At 44.7% G+C, this 12,889-nt stretch overlaps 1 protein-coding gene across 15 annotated transcripts in view; it reads right to left on the bottom strand.

Annotated features, from left to right (window-relative positions):
• The window catches only part of ATP2B2 (ATPase plasma membrane Ca2+ transporting 2), a 151,056-nt gene that overhangs the window by 95,612 nt on the left and 42,555 nt on the right, over positions 1–12,889 (bottom strand). For 13 of the 15 annotated variants that reach the window (XM_064274888.1, XM_064274890.1, XM_064274895.1 and 10 more), the window contains exon 2: positions 8,593–8,790. The exons of the other annotated variants lie outside the window; for them this stretch is intronic. In XM_064274888.1, the coding sequence (XP_064130958.1) occupies positions 8,593–8,790 (198 nt within the window). The remainder of the gene's footprint in view (positions 1–8,592; positions 8,791–12,889) is intronic. 15 annotated transcript variants of the gene reach the window in all.

Here is a 12,889-nt window from a genome sequence, read left to right as displayed (position 1 = left end):
TGGCATTCCATATAAAGTTGAAGAGTGGTTTTTCTCTTTCTGTAAAGAAGGCTGTTGGAATTTTGATTGGGGTTGCACTGAGTCTATAGTTTGCTTTGGGTAGTACTGACATCTTAATAATATTAAGTCTTCCAATCCATGAACATAGAACATCTTTTCATTTACTTATGTCTTCTTTAATCTCTTTCAGTAGAGTTTTATAGCTTTCATTGTGTAAGTCCTTCACGGCTTTGGTTGGATTAATTACTAGGTCTTTTTATTCTCTTAGATGCTATTGTAAATAGAATTGTTTCCCTAATTTTCCTTTCAGATTTCTTACTGCTGGTGTATAGAAACCCAACTGATTTTTGTTTGTTGACCTTGTATCCTGCAACTTTGCTAAATTCCTCTTAGCTCTAGAAATTTTCTTGTGGACTCATTGGGATTTTCTATATATATAGGATCATATCACCCACGAATAGAGAGAATTTTACTTCTTTTACAATCTGGATACCTCTTCTTTATTTTTCTTGTCTTATTGCTCTGGCTAGAACTTCTAATACAATATTGAATAGAACTGGTGAGATCGGGGACTCCTGTCTTGTTCCTGATTTCAAGGGGAAAGCTCTCTGTATTTTTCTGTTAAGTGTAATGTTGGCTGTTGGCTTTTCATATATGCCCTGAATCATAGTGAGGAATTTCCCTTCTCTTCCAATTTTCTTTAAGATTTTCATCAAGAAAGGCTGTTGGATTTTATCAAATGCTTTTCTGCATCCATAGGGATGGATGATCATACGGTTATTTTCCTTTGTTTCATTGATGTGGTGCACTATGTTGATTGATTTTCTAACACTGACCATCCCTGCATTCCTGGAATAAATCCCACTTGGTTATGGTGTATGACTCTTTTAATATGCTGTTAGATTCTGTTTGCTAGTATTTTGTTGAGGATTTTTGCATTTATGTTCATAAGAAATATTGACTTGTCGTTTTCTTATAGTGTCTTTGCCTGGTTTGGGTATCAGGGTTATGTTTGCTTTATACAACAAATTAGGGAGTATTCCTTCCTTCTCTATCTTTTGGAAGAGTTGAAACAGTATTGGTGTCAATTCTACTCTAAATGTTTGGTGGAATTCCCCAGTGAAGCCATCTGGTCCAGGACTTTGCTGTTGTTGGGAGATTTTTGATCACTGATTCAAACTCTTCACTTGTTATGGGTCTGTTGAGACTTTTTATTTCTTCGAGTCAGTTCAGGTAAGTTGTGTGCTTCTAAGAATTTGACCATTTCATCTAGGTTATCCAGTTTGTTGCCATACAGTTGTTCATAATAGTCTGTCATAATTCTCTTTATTTCTATCAGGTCTGTTGTAATATCCCCTTTTTCATTTTTTATTTTGGTTATTTGTATCTTTTTTTTTTGTCAGTCTAGCTAAAGGTTTGTCAATTTTACTGATATTTTCAGTGAACCAACTTCTGGTTTTATTGATTCTCTCTATTGTTTTTCTGTTGATTTAATTTATTTCTGCTCTGATTTTTGTTATTTCCTTTCTTCTGGTAGTGTTGGGCTTAGTTTGTGCTTCTCTTTCTTGTTCCTGGAGTTGTTGAGTTAGGCTGTTAATTGGAGATCCTTCTTCTTTTTTTATGTAGGCATTTATTGCTATAAGTTTCCCTCTGAATGCTGCCTTCATTGTATCTCATAAATTTTGGTATGCTGTGCTTTCATTTTCATTTGACTCTAAGAAATCTGTGATTTCCCTTTGAATTTTTTCCTTGAGTCATTGGTAGTTTAATAGTGTGTTGTTTAATTTCCATATGCTTGTGTGTTTTCCAGTTTTTTTTTCCTGTTATTGGTTTCCAGCTTCATTTCATTGTTGTCAGAGAAAACACTTTGTATGATTTCAATCTTTTTAAATTTATCAGAGCTTGCTTTGTGATCTAAAATGTGGTCTATCTTGGGGAATGATCTGTGTGCACTGGAGTAAAATGTATATTGTGCTGTTTTTGGGAGGAGTGTTCCATATATGTCTGTTAAGTCTAGCTGGTTTATAGTGTCATTCAGGTCCTCTGTTGCCTTGCTGAACTTTCTAGATGTTCTGTCCAATACTGAAAGTGGTGTATTGAAGTCTCCAAGTATTATTGTAGTGCTATCTCCTTCTCCCTTCAATTCTATCAGTGTTTGCTTTATATAATTAGGTGCCCCGATGTTGAGTGCATATATATACGATTGTTAAATCTTCTTGATTAATTGAGCCTTTTATCACTATATAATGTCCATCTTGGAAACCCTGGTGGTGTAGTCTGCTAACCAAAAGGTCGACAGTTCGAATCCAGCAGGCTCTCCTTGGAAACTCTATCCTGCCCTATAGGGTCCCTATGAGTTGGAATCGACTCGATGGCAATGGGTTTTTGTTTTTATATTTTAATACCCATCTTTATCTCTTCTGATAGATTTTGTGTTAAAGTCTACTTTGTCTGATATCAGGATTGCCACCCCAGCTCTCTTTTGGTTATTATTTTCATGGAATTCTTTTTCATCCTTTCTTTTTCAACCTATTTGTGCCCTTCAGTTTAAAGTATGTCTCTTGTAAACAGTTTGTTGTTGGATCATTATTTTTATCCATTCTGCTACTCTCTGCCTTTTGATTGGAGCATTTAGTCCACTTACATTCATTGTAATTACTGATAAGAAGTGATTAACTTCTACCATTTCGTTATTTTTTTTTTTGCGTGCGTGTGTCTTAAGTCTTCTTTGTCCTTGTCCTTTAGTACTGCTTTCTTTTGTGTTTTGTTGCTTTATTGTAGTGAGCCTTTTTGGTTCCCTTTTTTCCTTTTGTGTATGTTTTTAATATATTTTCTTGGCAATTATCATGAATATTACATTTAAGGGTTTATATTTATAACACTCTAGGTTAAGTTGGCACCATCTTAACTTCAGTAACATACAAGAAATTCTATACCTATCCCATTACTCTCTCTCCCCCTTTTGTTGTTGTTATTGCTAACTACGTCTTTATATTTCATGTGCCCTGTAACATAATTTTATCCTTGCCTTTTATATATTTCTTATTAAAAAACATGAAGGACAGAGTTACCGAGCATGAATGCCTTATTATTAGCCCTTATACTTTTCCATGCATTTCCCTTTATTAGGATCTTTCTTTCGATGTATAGCTTTGAATTACTTTCTAGCGTCTTTTCCTTTTCATCTGTGAAACTACCATTTGCATTTTTTGTAGGGCCAACCTGGTGGATATGAACTCTCAGCTTCTGTTTGCCTGGGAATGTTTTAATTTCACCCTCATTCTTGAAGGATAGTTTCACTGGGTATAGTATGCTTGGTTAACTTTTTTTTTCTTTACGCACTTTAAATATATCATTCCATTGACTTCTGGCCTCCAATGTTTCTGAGGAGAAACTGGCACTTAATCTTATTGGGGATCCTTTGTATGTGAATGTTTGCTTCTCTCTCATTGCTTTCAGGATTCTCTTTAATTTTTGAGAGCCTAGGTATGATGTGTCTTGGTATTGATCTCTTTGAGTTTATCCTGTTTGGGCTTCTTTGAGCTTGTTGGATTTGTAAATTCATACCCTTCATTAGATTGGGGAAATTTTCTGTCATTATTTCTTCAAATATTCTTTCTATACCTTTCTCTCTCATCTCCTTCTGGAATTCCCATGATGCATATATTTTCTTTTTAATATATATATTAGGTCTCTTTTTGTTGTCCTATAATTCCATTTACCTGTGCTGAGTCTTCTTGAGCCTCCATTCTTGTTGCTTGTCAGCATCTGTAATTTTAACTGTCTGATCCTCTAATTTGCTGATTCTTTATTCTGCCTGATTAAATCTGTTGGTAAGTCCTTTTATTGTGTTTGTCATTTTAGTTATTGTCCCTTTCAGTTGCAATATCTCTTTTTTTAGATCCTCATTTTGTTTTTGCATTGTTTTCCTTTAGCTCTTCGTCTATGTTCTCCTTTAGTTCTTTAATTATGTTTAATGTTGTTGTATTATAGTCTTCCATTTTAAAATTATTTGGTCGTCCCCATATGTGCTTTCACTCCCTTTGTCATGTTCATTTGGATGGGCCATTGTCTCTCTGTTCTTTGTGTGTCAGGTGATTTTTGTTGGGGCATCGGAATTTTCGAGGGTGTTAACTTTCTCAGTTTTCCTCCAGTATTTGGTGTTTTTGCCTGCACTACTTTCTACAAGAACTCTTAGGCAGGCATAACCTTTGGCCTTTGCTTACTGTTTTAGCTCCCTCTCTGCAATAGCTCCTTCTCCCTCCCTGGTTTAATTGAGATGTGAAAGTTCCAAACCTCATTTTTCAGTTTTCAATTCTTCCACACACACCAGAGAACACTGTGCAGTCAGTCTGTCAACCAATGGGCACCACCATTCAGGTGAGATGTTGTGTACTAAAGAGTGTGTCCACCAGGGGGCATGGTCCCTTTTCTCTAGTTATTACTCCTTTCCCTTTTCTGTTTCTGCAATCATATTTTTAATTGGAAAACTCACACCCAGGAAGCCCCCTTTGGGGCTAGGTGTTACCCTCTGCTTTTGCCTAAGGTTTCCTTCCCTATCTGTGGGAGCTGCTTATATATGAGCTGGCATTCAGGGGAAGCACAGACAGATTTTCCTCCATTCAGGAAGAGGAGGTGCTGGCACTCCCCAGAAGGACCTCTTAGAGGTCTGTCTTGTTGGTGCAGAGCCCCAGCGGCCTTGTAGTGCTTAGGGAAAGAGTCTCCATTTAAATGACCCACCTCCTGACTCCACTATAGGGAACCTTTAGTAGGAGTTCATATCAATCCAGCAGCCAACAATTACTGGTTAGGAGAGGGGTAGCCACACTCCGACTGGACCCCCAGGGAGGTCAGCCTTATTGCTATCAGAACCCTCCCCTTAGTATGTTGGCTGTGAATGTACCTCCACTCAAGATGCCTGATTCTTAGCATGCAGAAGCCTCAGTCAGCAGTCCTCAGCATCTACTGTAAGGGGGACAGACAGACCCAAACTGATCCCCAGGGATGTCTGTCCTGTTGGTTTCCGAGACCTGAGTTATGGGCTGCACAGGAAGGCAGGTAGAGTGCTGACTCTGGGAGTAAACTCCACTGTGGGGGACTTCTGTAGCAGTTTGCAAGACTGGCAACCAACAATTACCAAGTGGAAGAGGGGGTGTCACGCTCTGGTCTGATTCCCATGGAGGTCTGCCTTGTTGCTATCAGAACCCCCCTGGTAGATCGTTAGCTGTGGGTGCAACCTCCACTCAAGACTCCTGCTTTCTAATGCACAGCAGTCCTCAGCACCAACTGGAGGTGGGAGCGGAGTAACCCTAACTAACCTCCAGGGAGGTTTGTCCTGTGGGTTTCAGAGCCAGAGCTATGGGGTACTTAGGGAGGCAGGTAAAGTGCTGACTATGGGAGCAGTCCCCACTGCAAGGCTCTTCTGTAGTAACTCACAGTAGGCTTGAAGGTGACAATGTCTGGATGGGGAAGGGGCTGTCATGTTCCAAAAGGGCTTCCAAGGAGGTTTGCCTTGTTGCTGTCAGAGCCCCCCCCATAGTATGTTGGCTGTGGGTGTAGCCTCCACTAAAAATTCCTGCTTTTTAACACACGGCAGTCTCAGTCAGCAGTTCTCAGTACTGCCCAAAAGGGGGAGCAGACAGACCTGAACTGACTCCCCAGGAGGTCTGTCCTGTTGATTTTTGAGGCTGAGCAATGGGGTGCACAGGGAGGCCAGTAGAGTGTTTGCTATGGTAGCATACTCCACTGCATGTACCTTCTACAGCAATTCAGAGTAGGCTTGCAACTGACAGTGTCTCGGTGGGGGAGGTGATGGCACACTCCAAACAGACCCCTGGAGAAGGTCTGTATGGTTGATTTTAGAGCAGAAGCTTGGGGTCTTGTCTCTTTGTACAGGTAGGAGCTGTGTGGATTAGGGAAGCAGGCTCTTTTTCTGGGCCACTACCCGAATTCACAGCAGCCAGTGGCCTGAGTGGCTGAGGGAAGGGAAGGGACGGTGGTATAAGTGATTTTCCTACTGTATGTGACTTGTTGATTCTTGCCTGTCTGCAGTTTCCTGCTGCTTTCCTCTGCTCTTTGATTCAGAGTTCCTCAAAGCCAAGCCCTGCTTCCTTATCGTATTTCTTGTTGTATTTGTGGGGGAGGCTCAGAACGATGGTTTGTTTATGCTGCCATCTTCCCAGAATTCCTCCCAGAATCCATCAAGGAAGTTTAAAAGACTCTGCCATCATAAAGAAATGCCCTGACTGAACAGGTAAAGCACTGCACTTGGCAGTGCTGAGGAACATTTCAGGGGTGCAGGATGACTTGAGGTTGAGGCTTCCTTCAGGAGCCCAAGTACTGACTTTGAGAGGAGCAGTGGGCTTCAGAATCCTCCTGGGTGGTTGGAGTCTGTCTTGGTCCACAGAGCAAGACAGAATCCAGGAACAGATTTCAGGTTGCCCTCTCAAGACTGAGTCTCCTTATGTGGGAAAATGTATTCACATCAACCCCATGGTGTGTATATTATTACATGGAACTAACCCCAGGGCATGTGAATGTGAAAGGGGTAGGGGCACAGAGGGACTGAAAGGCCTTCTCACATAAGGCTCAAAGAGTGGCATCCAAGACAAAGATCTGGAGAAAGAAGCCCAGAGCAGCCATGACCAGGGCAGAGCTGAGCATCCCCCATGTGCCAGGCTGTGCCAGCACTGGCCTCACATCACTTCATCACTTCCTCACAATAACCCTGCCAGAGAGGACCACTTGCCCTGTGTCACAGAGGAGAAGGAAACTGAAGTCACACAGCTGGGAAGTGATGGTGGCAGCATTTCAACCAACCCATGTGTGTCTGACTTCAGAGACTGTGTCTTCAACTGCTTTATCCTTCTTCTACACACAACACACACACACACAGACATGAAGGGAGAAAGACAGTGGGAGAGAGGAAAAGGGAGAGAGAGATATGCAGGGAGAGAGAAGGAAGGAGGGAAGGAGAGAGAGAAAGAAAGAGGGAAATGAAAGGAGAGAAGGAGAGGGAGGGAGAGAAGAAGAAAGGGCAGGGAGAGAAAGTGGTGAGGAGAACACGGTTTTCATGAGGCAAAATGTCTCATCCTGATCTTCTAGGACAAGACTGACAAACTTTTTCTGTAAATGGCCAGATAGTAAACTTTTTAGGCTTTGCGGACCATACAGCCTTTGTTGAGACTACTCAACTGTGCTGTTGTAGTGTGAAAGCAGCCTCAGAAAATATGGGAAGAAATGGGAATATTCTAATAAAACTTTATTCTTAGATGATGAAATGTGAATTTCATATAATACTCACATGTCACAAAATATTCTTTTGATTTTTTTCAACTATTTAAAAATGCAAAAACTATTCTTAGCTCATGGGCCATACAAAAACAGGCTTAGTTTGCCAACCCCTACTCTAGAAGGCCAGGCGCAAAGAACTGTGACATCATTATGAGTTTTTTTGCGATCTTAAGTCTCAAAGAGCAAGTCATCTGGGGGTTCTGGGGAGAGGCTCAGCTTTGGAGCTGATTTAGGGTCCCTCAGAAGTGGGAGGTCCCTAAGAGCAGGGGACCCGTGGCACCTCAGCGAACAGGGCTAAAGCATCATCAGACAAGATGGGAAAAACAATTCTGTGGCTTTGTCTTCAGAGTTGGGTTGAATTGTGTCCCCCTCTCAAAAAGATATGTTGAAGTCCTAACCCCTGGTGCCTGTTAATGTGATCTTGTTTGGAAATAGGATCTTTGAAGATGTTATCAGTTAGGCTAATATGTGGTCATACCAGAGCACGGTTGGTCCTAATCCAATCTGAGTGATTGCCACATGATGAAGGAGTTAAGCTGCAGGTACAAGCCAAGAAACGCCTGGGGCTACCAGAAGCTGGGAGAGACAGGGAAAGATCTTCCACTGGAGCCTTTGGACAGAGCGTGATCCCGTGGGCACCCTGAATCTGACTTCTAGTCTAACTATGAGACAATAAATTTCTCACGTTTAAAGCCACCCAGTGTGTGGTACTTTGTTACGCCAGCCACAGGAAATCCATACAAAGCCCTCAGAGATCAGCCTGGACAGCCATCGGGGATCACCATCACCTGACTTGTTAAAATCCAGTCGTCTGAGTGGGTGCCCCAACCTCGCCCCGCATCACAGGCTGACAGAACCGGACTCTTCCAGGGAGGGGCCTGGCCATCAGTCTTTTTAACGAACGCTCCATAGCAAAGTCTTTATTAGTTGGGTGACCTCGAGCAAGTAAGGCCCTTCTCTCTGCCTTAGTTTCCTCATCTTAAAATGGGTGGGGGGCGGGGGGAGGGAAGGTGTGTGTGGAATCACGGCCCCTACCTTATAGGGTTGTTAGGAGGACAACATAATCTTGGCCCAGGGCCCAGTAAGTGTTCAATAAGCACTCACTTAATGCAGATCTTGTTGGTTTCACCCTTGCATTTCACATATGGGAGAGCTGGGGGCCAGGTGCTCTGAGCCAGGTTGAGGTTGGCTGTGGGTAAGGCCCTTCCCTTGGGCCTCAGTTTCCTCACCTGACAGGAGCAGTGGGGAGACCGAGAGCCCTCAGGTGGGGTCGCTGTGCCTGCAGCCCACCCGGCTTACCTTCATTGCTCTCGCCTGGCGGATGGTAGAAGGAGAGCCCCAGGGAGATGATGGCTGCGATTTCCAGGATGATCAGGGTCACATCTTGCAGCGCTTCCCATACAAGCTGCAGGAAGGTTTTTGGCTTCTTTGGAGGTATAAAGTTTTGCCCGAAAATCTGCTTTCTCTTTTCCAGGTCTGGAGTGGTGCCCGGCAAACCTGTGGGCAGAGTGCAGAGAGTTCGGTGGGAGGACCCAGGAGGGACGCATGTGTTACTGGGAATCGTTCTTAGTGGGAGTGGGTGGTGGGGGTGGGATGGGTGGAACCAAAGCAAGAAAGTCACAGGCACCTGGCCTAGGAGCACGGCACCCAATGCCTCTGCTTGTTGAGGGCCCAGAGCAGGCTCCCTATAAAATACGAGACACTAGGTAGTGGGCCGAATGAGATATGTCCACATCCTAAGTCCTAGAACCTGTGATTGTGACCTTATTTGGAAAAAGGACCTTTCCAGATGTAATTAAGGATCTCGAGATGAGATCATTCTGGATTATCCAGGCAGGCCCTAAATCCAACGACAAGTGTCCTTAAAAGAGACACACACAGGAGAATGCCATGTGAAGAAGGATGCAGAGATTGGAGTGACACAGCCACAAGCTAAGGCTGCCTGGAGCCACCAGAAGCTTGAAGAGGCAAGGAATGGATTCTCCTCTAGAGGCTTGGAGGGAGGGTGGCCCTGCTGACACCTTGATTTCCGACTTCTGGTCTCCAGAATCCATTTCTGAGAGAGGAGCCATTTCTGTTGTAAGCCACAGGCAATGAATACACACCACTGTGCCCCACTGCACCCCACACCTCTGCTCCTGCTTTGGGTTTCTGCTTGCCCTCCCTGGTGAGCAAAGCACAGACTCAGGAGCCTCTACCAGGGTTCGAATCCCAGCCTGACGCCCTTACCTCTCTGAGCCTCAGTTACCTCTTCTGTAATGGGGACAATGATCATATCTCATACATAGGTTGATTGTGAGCACCACAGGAGATAATTCATGCAGCCAACTAGTATTTATTGAGCACCTACTATATGCCCAGCACAGTTTTAGACACTGGGATAGCACAGTGGACAAAACAGGGCCTGGCTCCGAAGAGCTGGCTGCCCAGTAGACACAGTGATGTGCTTGGAGCAGCGCTGGGTGGGTGGCAATGCTCAATCAATGCTAGTAGTTATCACCTTGGCTTTCGGATGAGGAAAGTGAGGTCCAGTGAGGTGAAACCTCATTATGTGGGGCTGGGATAGAGTGCTTGGGGATCCACTTATAAGCCACTGTTTATTCATTTCTAGATAATTCTTCCAAACTCACAACATCTGATCTTCACTTCCCTGCTCAACAGCCCTTGGGGGCTCCCTGCTGTCTTGAGAATAAAGCCCACATTCCTCAGCCTGGCACTCTGGCCTCTTCACCTGACTCCTAGGCTGTGTTTGCAGCCTCCCCTTTCACTTATTGGTGTTATCCCAGCTGTTATGGATTGAATTGTACCCCTTCAATATATATGTAAGGATACTAACCCCTGTACCTGTGGATGTAAGGTAATGTAATGTAATCACCTTCCATAATGCAATCTAATGTAAGAGAATGCAATATATTGTAATTTAATCAATCAGTTGATGTTATACCAATGTAGGGTGGATCCTAAATTGTCTCCTGTGAGCTCACAACTACTCTATGAGTGAGTGTTGTAGATTGAACCTTGTTCCCTAAAAATGTGTATCAACTTGGCTAGGCCATGATTCCCAGTATTGTGTGGTTGTCCTCCATTTTGTGATCTGATGTGATTATCCTATGTGTTATAAATCCTAACCTCTATGACGTTAATGAAGCAGGATTAGAGGCAATTACGTTAATGAGGCAGGACTCAGTCTATAGGATTAAGTTGTATCTTGAGTCAATCTCTTTTGAGATATAAAAGAGAGAAGAGAGCAGAGAAGAGGGACCTCATTGCCAGCAAGCAAGAAGAGTCAGGAGTGGAGAGTATCCTTTGGACCTGGGCTTCCTGCTCTGAGAAGCTCCCAGGCCAGGGGAAGATTGATGACAAGGACCTTCCCCCTACCCAAGAGAGAGAGAAAGCCTTCCCCTGAAGCCGGCGCCCTAAATTTGGACTTCCAGCTTCCTAGACCGTGAGAGAATAAATTCCGGTTTGTCAAAGCCATCCACTTGTGGTATTTCTGTCACATCAGCACTGCGTAACTAAGGCAGTAAAGGGCGATCATTGTCCCCGTTAGAGAAGAGGAAACTGAGGCTCAGAGAGTTAAGGGCTTCACTTCTGAGTTGTCTAAAGAGCAGCAGCATAGACACAGAGGCACGCAGACACAAGGGAAGTCAGACACTATCTGAGGACGAAGGAGGCAGATGTATCCACAAGCCCAGGAACCCCAAGGATTGCTGGCAGCCGCTAGAAGCTGAAATAGACAAAGAAGGACCTCCCGCCTAGAGCCACACCTTGAATTTGAATGTCTAGCTTCCTGAACTGTGAGAAAATAAATCTCTGTTGTTTAAAGTCACCCGCTTGTGGCATTTGTGTTATACAGCAGCCCTAGGAAACCAAGACAGCAGCCAAACCAGGGGGGACCTCTGCAGGCCGGGCACGCTCCTGCCACACTTCCACCACGCTGCTCCCTTCCTTCACGACTTGCCTCTCCTGCTCATCTATACATCCCCTCTGAAATGGATTTGCCCCAAGGTGTGATGACCAACTACAGGGTAGATCCCCAGATATACTTGTCCTTTGGGGGAGAAGCCTGGTAAGGTCTCCCTCTCGTGGGGACATTCAAGCAGGGGGACAAAAAGAGAGGGGAGTCCAGCTGGGGAGGACTTCCTATGTCTTGTGGTTCCTTGGGCTCCTTCCAGGGCCAGCACTTCTCCTTGCTTCTCTCCTTTCTCAGTGCTACCCCGTGTCACTGCATGTCTGAGTGTGCCATTTTATTTTTCCATAATACAAACTTCCTTCATGCTCCAAGCCTTTGCCCGTGTTGTTCAGCCTGCCAGTAACCCCCTTTCCTTCATTCTCCTCCGAGGGCATCCCGTTCTCAGGACCCCTCCACTGAGAAGCCGTCTCATTATCTCTTTATCCCTTTATCTCTTACACAGCCTTTGCCATATCAGGGTTACCTGTTCACTGGAACAGCATTCCACCTGGGCCCTAGTACTTTGGGAAATAGACTGGGCCTGATTCTTGTCCCTCAGGGTCTGGCACTCCAGGCCACCAACGGCCCTAGAATCCTTTTGCCCACTGAATGCAGGTGGCATGCCTGAGAGTTCAAAACTGGCCCAAAGAAGATAGCCTGAGTGGGCCCTGGGGCTGTGCTGTGCCAGTCTTGTCACTGAGCTGGCGCTGGGCCAGCTTAGTGAGGACAGCTGGGGGACACCCCCCACCCTGTGAGACCCTGGCCTTCAGTTCACTCCTGAGAAGGGGGCATCAGGAGGAGCCCCAGAACAGTACTACCAATGCGCTGGAGCTGGAGGACTGAAACATTCTGATGCTACACTTTTGGAGAGACCTGGAAGCGCGGTGGTTAAGTGTTCAGCTGTTAACCAAAAGGTTGGCAGTTTGAATCCACCAGGTGCTCCTTGGAAACCCTATGGGGCAGTCCTATTCTGTCCTATAGGGTCACTATGAGTTGGAATTGACTTGATGGCAACGGGTTTGGTTTTTATTTTGGTTAGTGGTCTAACAAGGGGACAGTGGTTGGTTCAGTAGTAGAATTCTTGCCTTCCATGTGGGAGACCTGGGGATTTGTGTCCTGGTCAATGCACCTGAAATGCAGCCACCACTTTTCTGTCAGTAGAACCTTGTGTGTTGCTATATGCTCAACAGTTTTCAGTTAAGCTTCTAGACTAAGACAGGCTAGGAAGAAAGGCCTGGCGACCTACTTCTGAAAATCAGTCCATGAAAACCCTATGGATCACAGCAGTGTGATCCCCAGCTGATCACGGGGATGGTGCAGAATCAGGCAGCATTTTGTTCTGTTGTGCGTGGGGTTGTCATGAGCCGAGGTCCAGCTCAACGGCAGTTAACCAGTGGTCTAACGCTGTATGGCTCTAGGATTCCAATAGTCTGTTGTTTGCTCATTCATTCATTCAACCAGTATTTATCATGTTCCCACTCGGGGGCTGGGGAGACTGATGTAAAGGCAACAGGTCTAGCAACTCACAGAGCACAAGAGCTCTCTGGTCCTGGGATTCAAACAGTCTTAACTTCCTAGGTCTGGGGAGGCCATCATTTTCCTCTCTGGGTTCAGGTGAGCCTCCTCAGGTTCTGACAGTGAGAC

Source organism: Loxodonta africana, chromosome 22 (assembly GCF_030014295.1).
Source record: "Loxodonta africana isolate mLoxAfr1 chromosome 22, mLoxAfr1.hap2, whole genome shotgun sequence".
NCBI lineage: Eukaryota > Metazoa > Chordata > Mammalia > Proboscidea > Elephantidae > Loxodonta > Loxodonta africana.
This window is presented reverse-complemented; position numbering and strand designations above follow the sequence as displayed.